Here is a 15,653-nt window from a genome sequence, read left to right as displayed (position 1 = left end):
GGGTGCCGTGGGGAATATCGGAAATTATTGGTCGAATCAGCGATCCGACAGATAAGGCATGGGATGAGTAAAGGACACCTACGCCCGTTGATCGATAACCGAGCGGCTCAGGGGCCCAATGCCCCCTCGAGGACCCTGGGCCTGTGCCTGTGCCCAAAGGGGCATCGGGCCCCTGGGGTTCAACAGCAATTTTTTTTAAAGAAAGAGACACGAAATGACCAGAAGAGCTGCAAAACATGCACAAAGAGACGCAAAAAAACGATCAAACGGGGAATCAATACAACCACAAAGAGATACATATCTTCGGTCACGATTGAGGGATGGGGGCTCCACACTAACTGTGCCGGCAACTGACAGGGTACGTTTCTTAGAGGGTCAGTGTTGTTATTATTTCCAACTGGAATGACACATAACAAACATTTTCACATTTCAGAGGTGGGAATTTACGAGCCTGTGTGGAATGCCCGAAGGCCTCGTCGATGCCGGACATGGGCGAAGCAGAAAATTACCCGAGAGCCGCTGGTTAATTAAAGGGGTCCGTCTCGACCGAGCTGGACGGGAAGAAACAAAACTGAGAGACACAAAACTGCTGAACAGAGTCTTTAATTTCGGTGCCGTCGCAAGTTTATTCATCATAGACCGTCAGACATCTCCACAGTCGAAGAACAGGTCGGTCATTATTTATGCATCATCATGTCGCATGGACTTAAAAGAACATGAATGATGTGTTTAAAATGAAATTCAAACAGAAAAAAAAAACAGATGTTCTTTGTTACAGGGAAGAAAACAAACGTGAAAAAACTTAAGATTCTAATACGCGTGCGTGTGTGTGTGTGTGTGTGTGTGTGTGTGTGTGTGTGTGTGTGTGTGTGTGTGTGTGTGTGTGTGCGAATGGTTCTTTCTTATACTGACTACACCATCAAATGCACTTTAAACTGACATGTCACCGACTTACCATTCCTGCTTTCAGGACACTCCAGTCATCCCGCAGCTTTTCGAAACTGTTTTCCAAATCCGTCTTTAAACCACACCACACATTGGCCAAACTCTCTGTCCAGGACCGGATTTAAAACAAACTTGAAGCTATCGCAAGCTCAAAGGTAAATTTGAATACTTCCATGCCAAAAAAGAAGAAGAAAATGTATATATATATATATATATTCAAAACAATTTTAAAATCCCTAATTTTCTTAACTCCAAAAAAAGAAAGAAGATGAAAACCTTGGAACCTGGAATAGAAACCTCATGGAAACTGTTGCAATTTTCAGATCAGAACCGAAATCTTTCATGTGCCATGATTGTCTTTGGAGCGCTGTCATTTTTCCTCCCACTTAATAAACCGCCGTGCTGTTTTTGATATGAATGCCTGTCCACTGCCTGGGCCGACCCCCCCCCAGCCTAAGACCTGGACTCCCAAGTCCCGAGTTCCTCAGCTCACAACCCAGTAAGAAGTACTATCTCTGTCTTTGCTTGCAGTGGTGGGGCAAAGTACACACATCTTTTACTTAAGCAAAAGTATCAATACCACTCTGTAAAAACACTCAGTAACAAATAAAATGCCTACTTTCAATATTTTACTTAAGTAAAAGCATCACAAGCAAAATGTACTTAAGGTATCGAACGTGAAAGTACCGGTTTGTTTATTTGTGTTATCAGTGATGCGTCATCAGTAGCTTTTAACTGTCACAGTTGGCTGAGGTGGAGCTAAGTCTGGCTACCTTACATACCGTGGGGTAATTTCCTCTATACGGAGCCTGATATTTCCTACGACGATCATACGTTCCAGAAACCAGGAGATCCACTAACGTCAAACATACATAAGAGTAAAGTTACTCCAAAGAGGACAGCAAAGGAGTAGAGTAACATAAAAGTCAAGCAAAACCGAAGGCTTGAGTAAGCGGCCACCATGAAGAAGCTCTGAAATGAATGTAGTGGAGTAGAAAGAGAGCACAGTATCAGATCAATGTAAAGTACCATATATTTAAAACCTGTACTTGAGTAAGTGGATTTAGTTACTGGTCCAGCACTACGTGCTTGTATCCAGCACCGATTGTGATCCGGATACACTTTTGTTTCGAAAATTCAATAAGCAGATATGGCTCAAAATTTGGAAGTGGCTGGTGAAAGGTAAGCTGGTGGAGAAAACTACATTTGGCTGTTTTCCAAACTGCACAGCACATATTTAATATATAGACCACATTCTTCATGCTCTTGATTCATTCATTTCACACTAAAGCCGTGTTTTCTTTTTCAACCTCCGGTCAACAAAACGTTAGAGGAGCTGAGGGCGGTGTAGTGTCTCAGAGCCGACGAGGGGCTTCGGCGGTCTCCCCTCGGACACCTTCGGAGGTCGCCTCGTGGCGCTAGAGGTCACGGCTCAGCGCCGGCCGTTGGCCGAGTCCATCAGCGAGCCTGTGGTGGAAAATGTATTTATGATAATTCTCCGAAGAATTGACGTAACGAATTCGCATCACGTGTAACCACATAACACATTAGTTAGTGCAAAAATGGTGACCAGTGGAGAGTTGGTTCAGAAATGAACTGATGTCAACCAGCAGCCAAATGGTTCTTAGTGGAGCTGTAGGAAAACGGTGTTTCTGGAAGAGGAAAGGTTTTTCAGGAATGAGACTTTTAGCAGGTTTCAAGGGCCCGGAGTTGGGGTTGGGCGCCAGACACTGCGATGCGTACTGCATTCATGTAAGCCATGTAAGCCGACTGGGAGAAAATGGTAAAACCTCCCCATAGTCTGACTGGGGAAAACTGGTGGATTAATCCGCACAGCCGGCGGAGTCCCACCAGGTAGATGGAAATCAAACCTAAATTAGCTGTGTTTTGTTTGTGTTGCATGTCTGCAGCAGTTCGTTAACAAGGGAAGCCAGACACAAAGCGTGTAACACTATAATTCCTTTTTAATGAACTGAATCCTCTCTGTTAATGTTGACCCCCCTCCCATGTTCATTTTTCATCTCTTTGTGGTGGTTGTGTGTCTCTTTGGGATTATTTAACTGAGCTCTGTGACTTCCAAGCAAGAAATATTAACAGTTTCTTCATACAGAGCCTCTTATTATACTGATATACTCTCTTTCAGCCGGCCCTGCTCAGAGCTGGGGAATCTTTAAATCTCTAAACTTTATATTCAGGCAACAAAGGTGAGGATTTGAAATTCAGCTTTACCGCAGCAGAAAAAAAAAGTCTCCGTCCTACTCCAGTTTTTCTAAACCTGGTTTTCTGAGAGGCGGAGGCATGACCAGGCTCAGACACGATCTTAATAAACCTGTTGAGCCTCCGATGTTGTTCCCAGGAAGAAACACTTGATCCACCAGGAGCTCGGTGCAGCGGCCTCGGGGGAGTCACGGCCGACACACTGCAGCCGAAACAATAACACTCCGCTTGTTATGAATCAGCGTTTGACGCTCTCCTCGTGTTTACCCTCCTGAGTTCCAGATGCTTCCTCCAGACTCTATTACCAAACCATCTCTCAGTCCTCACTGCATTGTTTAATATGCCTCTCTCGCCCCCCCTCTGTTTCCTTACATCAGCAGTATTTCCCGCTCTCTCATTCTCTTGACTGGTTGGTTATTAGAAGCTAATTAAGGCAGCAGAGTTTGTTGATAGCAAATCCTTTATTTTGTGTCTCTGGTTTCCTTTTAGTAAACAGGATTGGCCTGCGGATAATTCTGGTTTAGTGATTTGGTGTTTAATGGGACCCTGCAGCGAGACATCGTTAAGACCGCGTATGAGGCTGCCACGGTTTCGGTTCTTTGGTTTATAAGTTTGGAATCATCAGATTTCTAAACGGCATCAGGTTCCTCTTGACGTGGTCATTCTGTATTTTTGCACTTGTCCATGAGAGGGCGCTAGACGCTTACTGTGTCTCCGATGTGAGGCTGAAAAGATCAGATTCGATATGCGGTCATATGCATCGCAACCATTGAAATACGTGAAGATTTTTGCAGGAAAACGTGCAGCTGCCGCGCAGCTGTGAACAGAGCGATCTTCCCGATGCACCACTCGGTCTGGTGAGTAACTTTCACGTGTCGTTTCGCAGAAATGAGATCTTGATGTAAGCCTGGACCAGGACCAACGCCGGTTTCTTCGTGCTCCTTCTTTCCTACTCTCATTGTAAAATAGTTGTGGCACTCATGGACATTTTTTGGGGTCAACCTGAATGTGCACCCCCCCCCCCATCAGATGCTGAACTGCACCCCACCCACATCTAATTTTTTGGAGCTACATTTCCCATAACTGGAGGGTATTATGTTGCCATGGAGCCAGTCTTGGGCACCATTTTGTTTTTTTGTTTTTTAGCCTATTACGTTTTACATTTTGGCAAACTGACATCATTAAAAGTAGCTGAATTAGCTCTTAGCATCTCCTGTTTGCAGTGTAACCATGGATGTACAGACAACTATCACTTGTTCACTGTGATACTGAGGGACAACTTAAAAATACGATGGTTCTCCGCCAAGTTCTGGAGTTACAAAGAGCGCCTTCTTTTCTATGATTTCTACGCCGATTTATTTATTAGCGATGCACATCGAAGCACAGATTTCGACGTCTCCCCCAAAGCTCACAGTTCGAAAACCTCTTCCCTTTGAGAATCCACAGAACCCACTCACAACCTTTTTCATGTGAACTACTCTCTACCTTAGAAATTTCTTGTTTTGTTCTTTTTTTTTGTAATTTTTTGTGTCATTTCTGTCATTACTCGAAGTGTGTCCAGTCAACAAGATTTATAGTTTGTGTGAACTCAATGTTAGCGACTGTATACAGTTTTTCATATATGGTAAATATACCTTTTTCTAAGACACACTATTTTTTTTCACACAGGCCATGGAAACATCACATGAAGCATACATGAACATGTAAAAATGAAAATTAGTTTTCACGGCTGTTCAGTTGTGTTTCATTTAGACGCATGGGTTAATATTATGGAGGTTTCCTGGTTGATACTCACCCCTTTTTTAAATACACACATACACACATACAGACACACACACACACATTAAATGACAGCTACAAAGCAATGCCATACTCGTTTCAGAGATAAATAGTTTTTATTTTGGTGCATGTCACAAATGGTGGCGATTCATACTCCACAACGATCTCACAATGCGCCAGTGACTGGAAACCTCCATAAGTTGTGGTGAAAGAAACACATGCTATGAAAAATATGGATGATGAGATTAAAAGTCTAGACCTACTGCCAGGGATGATCACCAAGATGAAGTTAATCAAAATTGAGCTTCCACATGCAAAGAGAGGTGCATAAACATAAAACCCTAAAAACCTGCCCTGTGAATTACATAAAATCTTTCCTGAAAACATGTAAAGTTGCAAACTGAAGGTCTGAATGACATAAAATAGTGCTTGGAAAGCTAAGCTGTTGTAAAAGGCAGAATCACACACAGAGTCCCCGGTGTGCATGTCTGCCGATGTGGCCTGTATCTCAGATTTGGCAGCAGATTCAGCGACAAACTCAATCACGAGATGTTCACATTGAGCCGTTGCCATGGCAGCGCGTTCAGCCCTCAGCTCTTGCCTCCTGCTGCAGAGGCAGAGCCGCACAGTGTCGACTTCCTCAGCTCGATTTTCATCGAATGGCTCTCGGCCCGTGACTCTAACCTTGTCACCGTCGACACTCCCAGAACCGCCTTGCTGGTGGGTTTCATACCTTTTGACACAGGGATCCGCGTGACCGAGCTCCGAGGTGATTGCACATCCGAACCGGGCTGGAAAATGAATAGCAAAGCAACGTGAGACACAGAACAGGATTTGAATAAGGGAGAGACAGTTGTGATCTGTTGTTAACCGGTTTTATGTAACCGTGTTGTAGGTATAACTGTTATTTAAAGCAGGGACTGCACTTAAATAAAAGCTGAACTCCCCAGTAAGTACGGTTTTGATGATTTGTGAGTCAAAAGATGTCTGGGTGTCAAGGTTACGACCAACCCTGATCGGGGACAAAGGGACGGTAGTCGACAAAACAAACTCACAGGATGACGGTTTGTCTGCTTGGCAAATTTTAAGGATCAAAATTTATGTCAAGCACGTGCAAAGTAACAATAAAACAAAGGCGCCTGGCTGGACCCAATCCAGGGATGTCGTGGTTCATGGTCAGAACCAACACGTAGTTAAGCCGTGTTTAACATTGAAAATGTTGTCATTTAATGCTTTTGAAATAACAGCTATGCGAAAAGCTAGACCTCTAAACATCTTTTCAACCTCAAGTCACAAATTGCAGTGCTTGCTGGGTTCATTTACACCAGTGTGAGTGTTAAGTAGGGCTGGCTTTCTTGGACATTCATTTACATCAAGTTTGGTCACATACTGAACGTTTGAACAAGGCTGCTTATTTGTAATTTTTAAGTGCTCAAAGTGCAAAAGTCAAACCGGCCACTTTGTGCCTGTGTTTGGTTAAAAAGGAGGAAAGTTGTCAGTTGGGGAATCTGTGTTTGTCCATACAAGGCCCTTAGAAAGGCCTCTCTGTAGTGGGTTCTAATGCATGTCAGATCATTCCAGTGTTAGTTCATACCAGTGAGATCATGTTTTTATAAATTTGCCGCTTTATACCTGGAGACAGCGCTATCTAGGGAGCACACACCACCTGATTTCATTTTGAAACATTTCAGAAGCAACTGAAACGTAAAAAAAGATTAGATATCATTCAGACATTTTTGTTTGTAGATGAAAGGGAAAATAACATCTATGCCGCTTTGTATGTGGAGTCAAAACATTCAGAAAGTAAGACAGATGAAGGACAGTCGACATGAAGATCACCAAAGCTCTCACCACTGATTGAGTCGGCTTGGAGGCTGCCGAGGAGATGGGTGTGATTGTTATGCTGCTTGTCATCTTGCTCGGAGTCGTCTTCCCCGTTGAGGGTTGGCGTGGGGAGCGGAGTACTGTTCCTGTCGATGTTTCTTTGCTTTCGGAGCTCATACCGAGAGATCTGAGCGTCAACACAGAACTACTGCATCCCTCAGAAGGCCTTTTAAACTGTGGACCCAAGTGGATGTGGATCTTATTGTCCTCTGTTGTGATAATGTTGCTGTTACCGTTGTATTTCCTGACAGCCGCAGGCCCAGGCTGCTTCTCTGGGGTCATCTTGATCACAGTGCGCCCCGCAGTAATTTCGTGAGGCTCAGGTGAAGCACATGCTTCGGCCACAGGAGTGGTGCTGACTGTGATGATGGACACTGGAGACTGAAGGCTGCCAGAACTGCTGCCGTTGGTCTTCTCCGGACTCTTGGTCCTGGAGATGGTGGTTATTGTGACTGGAGATTTGGCTCGATCTAGACCTCCCATCACGTCACAGGCTTTGCTCTTTGTGGTCACAGTTGTGGGCTTAGGGACAATTGTGATGCGAGGCTTCTGCAGACCGATAGTCGGGATGATGGTGGTGCTGGAGAAGAAATCCTCAGCTCGAGGGCTGGTGATCTCCAAGGTGGCAGTGCTGTTCCCATGATCTGGGGTCACTCGGATGTGTAGTGGCTGACCTGGCTTTTGGGACATGGTCATTTCTGGCGGGAGCAGGGATGCCCTGTTGGTCTTCTCGGCAGTGGTCTGAGTGATTGTGATGGCCTCTTTCTTTTTCATCCAGGGTCCCCAGGATTTTCTTGCCCCAAGTTCTGCAGATGCTGGAGGGTATCGTTCAAGAACTGTTGGCTTCTTAAGACCCCGTTGTCTGAGGTTACTCATGAAGTGGTTTTCCTCAAGGACTGATTTTCGGATAAAGCCTGCTGTCGTCTCATCCTCAGCAGGCTCACCGGCTATCACATCTGTCTGCACTGCTGTGGAGGTAACCGGGACATCAACCATCCTCCTACCGTTCATACTAGGCCTCAGGGCACGACTGTAGCGCTTCGTGGCCTCCAGTTCCTTGGTAAGGCTGTCCACTTCTTGACTCATGCTCTTCTTCTTCTCTTCCTCTTCCATGAATCTCTGCTGCAGGACAGAATAATCCACCTGCAGCTGGGAGAGCTGGTCTTCCTTGTTCATCAGTTCGTGGATTTTCTCCTTCAGGGCCTGGACGTCCGCCTGCAGCTCTCTGGATTTAGCCTCCTCCACCTTGCAGCGAATTCTCAGCACGGCCTCAGGACCCATGATCTCACCTTTTTCTATTGCTTTGTTTCTGGCAATCTGACTTTTCATTTCTTCCAGCAGCTTAGAAAGGGCATTTGCTTTGTCCTGCTCCGTTCTGAATTTCTTCTCGAGTAGATCGTACTCGTCCTCTGTTTTCATTAAATCTCCCTCCACCACCTCGAGTTGTTTGAGCCTGCTCTTAAGTCTTTCGATCTCTAGCGTAAGCTCTTTTACTTTGTTGTCTCCATCTGGATTTTTGTTACTCTCCTTGTTGGCCCACTTTCTCTGCATTTCCCTCTCTGTCTCCTCAAGTCCATCCATTCTTATTTTCATACCACTTAGCTTGTTATTTAGCTCCCTACACTTTTCCTCTTCACTTGCAAGTTTAGTTTTTAACTCATCTTTCTCTTTAGTGAGAGTTGTCACTTTAACCTCCATCTCTGATTTGAATTTGAGAAGTTTTTTGCTCTCCTCAATCAGCTTCTCTGTGACCTCTGTGACCTTGCCTTGCTCTGCCTTAAACATCTTACTTAAATCGTCACTTTTCTGTTCTTCCCGTTTAAGTCTCTCTGCCATGTTTTTCCTTTCATCTGCCAGTATGACTGTGAAGGATTTCAACTTCACAAGATCGTCTTTGAGGACCATTTCTGCCTTTTCAAACTTTGACTCTGATGACTCCAGTTCTATCAGCCGGGTTTTCACTGTCTCCAGCTCCCCGGCCAGATCCCTCACAATACGTTTCTCTTTTTCCAGGTTTGTATGAAGCTGAGAGCAATCTGTTTTGCTCCGACTGAAAGCCCCCTCCAGTTTCTCCAGTTCAACCATTCTCTTCTGCAGTTTATCCACCTCCAGCCTCAGCTCCTTGCTGTGGTTCTCCTCATGCTGCAGCCTCTTCCTCAGCTCCCTGCACTGGTTCTCTGTTTTGGTGATCTCCTCATCCTTTCCCTCCATCTCCAGCACTCTCTTCCGCAGATTCTCCAGCTCAGCCATGAGAGACGAATTGCCACACTCCCCTTTGCTGATCTTCTCCCTCAGCTCCTGCAGGTCCTCCTCCGATTTCTGGAGAACTTTGTTGCTCTCTTCCAGCTCTTCAATCTTGTGCGCAAGTCCCGCCAGCTTTAGCCTCAGCTGTCGGCTTTGTGACTCTTGGTTGGCCAGCTTTGCAGTCATCTCCTCGTTCTCCTGTGCGAACTTGGCTGCTCTATGCTCCAGCTCGGCCTCCAGCTTGAGGACCTTCTGGCCGTCCTCCTTTGCGGTGTCGGTTATAGCTGCCAATCGCTGCTCTTTTTCCTGCAGCTTCTGAGTGAGGTCCTGGACCTTCTGGCTCTGCTGGTCGATCTGCTCGATGTGCAGTTGCCGCTCGTCCACCAACATCAGGGCAAAGGACTTGAGCTTTACCAGCTCAGCTCTGACCTTTTCCAGCCTCCTGCTGTGGTCCTTGTCCTTACGAGCCTGGTAGGCCTTTTCCTGCTCCAGCAGCCTTTTGAGTCTAAAAACAGACAGAATAAAATACAAGATGTGAATAGAAGTTAATATCAAACACATTTTTAACATAAGGTTGTTTCAGTGCAGATGTCCCCAATCCTGAATCAATTTTACATCAAAATGTTGACAAATATGCTCACAATCAGCAATCATTGGATGCAGAAAAGGAAGAGTCGGTTATTATCAAGTACTCCCGTATCCTCACTTAAGAGCGTTTTGTTTTGGACAACTCCTCCCATCACATCTGGTGACCAAATTAAAATAATTAAGTATAGTTTCCTGTAATCCTGGATCAGATGGGGAAAGTTTGGGAGTATCTCTAAAAAGCCCGAAGAGACTCCGAATGAGGCAGGCGGGCAGATTAAATGGCAGCAGCAGCAGCAGGATAACCGAGGGAACAAGGGAAATAAAAAGAGAAGCACATTAGGGCCTGAACTCCAGTGATTCTCTCTGACAGAGGTTACCCTTCCTGTCCAGAGTTCTCAGTTGAGAAGCTCATAATACCACTAATAGAATTTGATTTATATCAGCTTTAATAGGCTCCGCAATGGTCAAAAGGTTGATTCAAGAAGTTTTTCCAGTTTGTAAAAAGTAAAACTACGGGGCAAACACTGGTATACAGTATATCCTACTCATGACTCACACTGAGAAGAGTGCAACAGAAAGCAAATTTTTGCGGCATTGAAAACGATGGATTTAGATATGTAACTGTTTCTGTCACATGTTATGCAGTTGGCTGTTGGTAATCAAGAGCTCACACGTGTTGCTGATCACGCGATGAGTGAACCTGAAGAGGGCGATATGCGAAACACGGCGCTCGCGCACAGATTCATAATCGTGTAGGACTACTAATAAATAACCGTGATCTAGACATCCCCTGTGTGCACTGGAATTCCTCCCGTACGACTAGTGCACAGTATATCCTACTAATGACTTACACCAAGAAGAGTAAGACAAACAGCATAAAAAACTGTCAATTCTTTGGCACAAACTGTTTTTGGTTCAATAACACTGCTGATAAGCGCTGAAACAACTCTGTAATGTGCAGACTTGTGCATAAAACTGCAATGGAGTTGATGTTTTCGTCTAGAAGTACTAAAGTCCAAGGTATACTTGAGACTCACTTGTTCATATCAAACGTCATCCAACCACGTCTTAAAGCAAAAGTGTTCCAAATGGCCACCCTGTAAAGCCATCACTGAGAGGGGCAGAATGAGTTCGATCATAAAAAGAGTGATTACAATGGACATTTTTAGACTTTCATGGTATCGCTTGAAATGTGACATAACTACTGAAGCGAAATGGAAAAGGAGATCTGTCGGACACTGTTTGATCATCTGTCATGCACAACATTTGTAGCGTACTGACAGCTTGAGTTAACACAACTGGATTTGCCGTTTTATTCTTGAGTCCTTACTCTGAGAGGGAACCTCAACACCAGGCTGAAAAGCAGCGTTTTGCTGCCCTCTGTGGCTGAGCGTTTTCAAGCCCGTTTCATCTCTGTTTGATCTCGGATGTGGTCAGAGGCGTGCTCTGTCACACCTGGAACCACCCCCCAGCTGTGACGTCACCGGCTCCTGGGGTGCACACGAACTTCGCTGCAGCCAGGTGAGTAGTTAAACCACTGGAGGTCAGCAGAAACAAACATTTTCAGGGAATGGTAAGTTACTCTTTAAGGTGCAATCAAATTTTGATTTTGTGTTATTCATGCGTAAATGACCGCTGGATTGTTTTTGTAATCTCTGTGTTGATTTGCCAAAGATCCAATTTTCCAACTGTGGGGACACAGTGTACTGTGTGTTTGTGTGTGTGTGTGTGTGTGTGTGTGTCTGTGTGTGTGTGTGTGTGTGTGTGTGTGTGTGTGTGGCAGCTCAGTCTCTAACTGTTCTCCCACCAGTCTCCCTCCTTTGTCCCCTTGTCTCTGTAAGTTTACTAAATAGATTCGTGAATCTCAAAAAATTCAGCTTGCATCACCCCAGGGAATGGCGTCTAATTGTGCCCACTCATGTCTTTCTATTGACCTCGCATTTATCCCTTCACCTTGCGTTCTGTCTGAAAGCCTCTTTGTATACTTGTCCCAAGATGTTTTTAAAATTCACCGTCGTCAACACTCAGTGCCTTTTAATAATATTGTAGTTTCTGGTTTGCACAGGTGAGCGCATGACTGACGGTTGATGATACTTTGCCTCTGCAATATGATTTTATTGTGACGGTGAAATTTGACTCTCTTCTAGGGGAGCCACATGATAAGCCTTTCGGCTTTCGGCTCTGCCTGCACATCTCTTGCGACTGTGCAACTATTACCATGCGTTTTAACTTGTCATAATTTTTTTATCCGACTTTTTGTATGTTATTTTCTTTTTGATATTGTGCAAACAACCGAAACACAACCAAACCCACCTTTAGAAGACAGATAAGAATTAAAAAAAAAATGCAAATCAAGTTGTCTTGACATAGTACTGGTAGATATTTTATTACCTGAGCCACTGGGAGTCTTCATGGACGTGTTGATTTTTACACTTTCACAGATTTAAACTCCCATCAAGACACCAAACCAGCGGGATAAAGCAATAATAAGAGTCACTGCAGAGCTGCCAACAAAGTTCTGAACATTCAACCTGCTTCTGTTAACGTCCTGTTGGTGGATGTTTAACTAATCTCTGCAGGAGTCTGTGTGTGTCTGAGAGAGAGTCTACTGCAGTTTCCCTTTCATATGGGGCACGCTAAGTCACATCAGACTCTTGAGAAAATATAAAAAGGTCTCAGTATTGCACAACGAGAGGTCTGAAAGTCTCAGTCAAAAAAAAAAAAAAATTTAAAAAGTCTCCCAAAGCTTCACAGTCGGATCCTCCCGCGTCAAAAACTTTTCTCCCGACGCGCTGCTCAACTCACCAGCCAGTCGGGATGCGGGGCAAGTTGATCCATATCTGAGTGTGTTTTTAAAGCTGAGCAGGAGCCAGACTGCTGCTGCCGAGAGCCTCACGGGGTCAGAGAGGGAAGGAAGGAGGGGCCCCGACTCCGCTGGGAATTAGCCATCGCATTCCGAACATGTCATCAGTGGACAATGGGAAAGGTGGATGTTGTGCTAAAGCAGCACCGCTCCGCCGCGAGCTGATGTCATCCACCCCTCCATATATGGTGCACAGGGGGGCTGCCCTTGCGCGGACACCGCGGAGGAGGGGTTCAAGCTGGGGGGGTGGGGGGGGGCTTTCATCAAGCTCTTCCTCTTCTGTCTAACTGTTTTGTTTTCCCTCAGGGGAGGAGGCAGATATGACATAACACACGGAGCCACTTTGATGTTCAAACATTTCCCTTTTTTTTTTGTTTTTTTTGTTCCGTTTCTCTCCTTTTCCCAAAACGTTGCTCCAGTTTGACCCGATTGTCTCCCGTCCGTCTTGCAGCCCAGCAGTGTTTCCATAGAAACAAGGCAACAATGCAAGGCGAGACTTTTTGTTTTGGAGGGGACAATGCCAGAGTTGCACAGCCTCTCTCATTATAATCCCCCTGGTATCGCGCAAAGGGAGACGACATGGATATAAATTCTCCATAGTGGCTGGATTGTATGCGTGTGAGATCATCGTTTCAGACGGCAGAGGAGGCCTGCGGTTTGCGCTGCAGAGGCTCCTAAATGAGCCAAATGTGAGCAGTGCAAAGAGCTTACAGATGCAGAGGCTTTATATCGCCGCTCTTCATTATTCCAAATACATGTTACACATAAATATCGCCGGGACGAGGGAGAACTGTGTGCACTAATTGCCTGTGCTCTGCGGCTCGCATATTTGCACTTTTTGCTGGCCCCGTGTCATTTTGGAGATGTGGGAAGAGAGCGCGTCTCGTGCCGCGCGCGTTACGGGTCCTGAGGGATGAAAAGCCACTGCGATATCGTCCAGAAATTTCCAGTGGGTTTGAAAAATCGGGAATAAAGCACAGGACAACGTGATGATGCCATTTGTTGTAGAAGTTAAAACATCACAAAATGACTAATGAACAAACCACCGCGGGTCCAGACTCAAATATCTCGACAACTATTGAGCGGATTACCATGACATTTTGAAAACACACTAATAATGACCAGAGTACGAAGCCTACTGACTCTGGGAATCCCTTAAAGTTTCAGTTTAGCGTGTTAGCCCGTCTCCACCCATCACTGAACTGTTCCCGTCTATCTGCATCCGGGTCCTTTTCCATGCTGCGTCGTAATCCAAGAAGTTTTTAAAGCTATTTCACTCTGGACCAAAGAAGTGGCTAAAAAGTCGGCACCGGACACCAGGGTCACAGTTCTGTCTCATCACTTCAATAGAGAAAACCCCACGCGTTGTGTCAGAGAGGCCTTTATCCCCGTTGCAGTCATTTTGTCAGGTTGCCGGCGTTAAAAGCGCTTGAAACTGCACACCCGGCTTTTATTTGTCCCACTTTCTGAGTTTTTCCCGAACTCAATGAGCTCAGTGAGGCAGAGGTCTCGCTAAGTGAGATTACTCAACACCAGAATTTATTATCAACAAAAAGAACAATATTAATGTCTTAGGAGGACAGAGCTCTGCGGTCCTCTGTGATTTCGACTCCATTACTGATTAACACATATGAGAGGATTCTAATATAAAACTCTTGCCACTTGCAGCTTTAAATTGTAAATATATAACAATTCCTCCGACATGTAACTAGGTTTTCTCCTCCTTGTGCTCGGGACCCAGAGTATCTATCATTATAACCTCGTTGGCAGCTGATGGCTGTGCAGAAAGGCTCTCCCTGCTCGGGTCTATTCATAGCCTCAGCGCTGATGGAAGCCCGTCGGCGAGAGAGAAGAAAGCCCCGCAACACTCATAAAGCCGAGCCGAGCCGAGCCGAGCCCACAGTAAACTCATCAGAGCAGGAGATTCCGGTCTGAAGCTAATTATAGGTGCAATAATAACCATCCTTATTAACATTCAGAACAGACGAGTCGACGAGGACGCTTCTTTACCCAGGAGGCATAGCTGTTGTTGACTGTCTAGGGGGTAAAAGTGGGATTTTTTTTCAGGCGGCATTTTAGCCTGTATCGGAATTATCCACCACTGTGAAATTACATAGAATCAAAACCTAGACTTTTCTGAAGAAAGGCATGGTTTACTGGTTTAAATCCTAACTTCTCAGACCACATACACCACTACCAGACTGGGATCAGGGACCTCAGGGTGGCCTAGCAGTTGGAAGGCATTGTTCCATAGGCTTAAGGTCACAAATTTGGCTCTATGAAACTGTTGCAACCGTGTCTTATATAGATAAGTTAATTTAAAAGTTAAGTTTATCCACAAATCATTTGCAGCAGCAAAAATATGTTGAAAGAAACATAATGCAGCTCAAATTATGTTTATCAACAACAAAAGTTGATTCTGAACTTAACAGCAAGAAGTTTACGCCTTCGTCATCGTATTTCATGGCACCAAAAGCACGCTTTTACACCTGCAGTAACTTATTTTTTGGCCACTTGGGGCAAGTGGAAACAAGTTGTGAACAACTCTGACATTTCATCACCTTTTAAGTTGGCATGGTGAACTTGTTAGCAAACAGCTGCTGCGTTTCCACATTCAGCAGTTACAGAGCAACACGATCCTTCGAGTGGATCTGATGTCTGTGTCCACCTGCTGAATCTAAGTCCAGCACTCCCTCTCCTTTAGCTCTAGTTGTGGTCTCCACCAACTCCTGATGGAAATATCTGGCTCTTCAGCTGCTAAAAGCTCCACCGTGTTCACCGGCTGTTCTCGGACTGTGTCCGTCTGCTGTTTGCTGCTGAGCAGGTAGCGGACAGAGGCTTTTCACGGCTCGTTTGATGAAGACATCTGCCTGCTGCGGCCGACAACGACGCCATGAGAGCGGTGAGAGACAACCAGAGCGGTACCGCTGTGTTAATACGTCAAATATGTTAATGTGGTGTTCTTGTTTCCGCTGCCCCCAAGTGGTCAAAAAGCCAGTTACTGCAGGTTTAACGTCAAATCATGTTTACTGTACATGTTTGCTGACCATTTTTGAATGAGTTCTGTAGTGTTTCTGATTGATTATATGTGTTTCCAATACCTTTCCAGGCAGAAATTGACTTCCATTCATTT

At 45.1% G+C, this 15,653-nt stretch overlaps 1 protein-coding gene and 1 long non-coding RNA gene across 5 annotated transcripts in view; one reads left to right on the top strand and one right to left on the bottom strand.

Moving 5' to 3' along the window:
• Positions 1–444: 444 nt before the first annotated feature.
• On the top strand, positions 445–1,337 carry LOC120788935. Its single transcript, XR_005707321.1, has 3 exons — positions 445–669; positions 971–1,100; positions 1,207–1,337. It is a non-coding gene; the product is annotated as an uncharacterized LOC120788935 (long non-coding RNA).
• A 3,720-nt stretch (positions 1,338–5,057) lies between these two features.
• Positions 5,058–15,653, bottom strand: part of LOC120788930 (filamin-A-interacting protein 1) — a 48,239-nt gene continuing 37,643 nt past the window's right edge. For 3 of the 4 annotated variants that reach the window (XM_040125217.1, XM_040125216.1, XM_040125214.1), the window contains exons 5-6: positions 6,793–9,574; positions 5,058–5,732 (exon numbers count right to left, since the gene is read on the bottom strand). In XM_040125217.1, the coding sequence (XP_039981151.1) occupies positions 5,532–5,732; positions 6,793–9,574 (2,983 nt within the window). In that variant the 3' untranslated portion in view covers positions 5,058–5,531. Of the gene's footprint in view, positions 5,733–6,573; positions 6,639–6,792; positions 9,575–15,653 lie in introns of all 4 variants that reach the window. The other variant, XM_040125218.1, reaches the window with a different exon arrangement.

This window comes from Xiphias gladius, chromosome 4, assembly GCF_016859285.1.
Source record: "Xiphias gladius isolate SHS-SW01 ecotype Sanya breed wild chromosome 4, ASM1685928v1, whole genome shotgun sequence".
Lineage (NCBI taxonomy): Eukaryota > Metazoa > Chordata > Actinopteri > Istiophoriformes > Xiphiidae > Xiphias > Xiphias gladius.
This window is presented reverse-complemented; position numbering and strand designations above follow the sequence as displayed.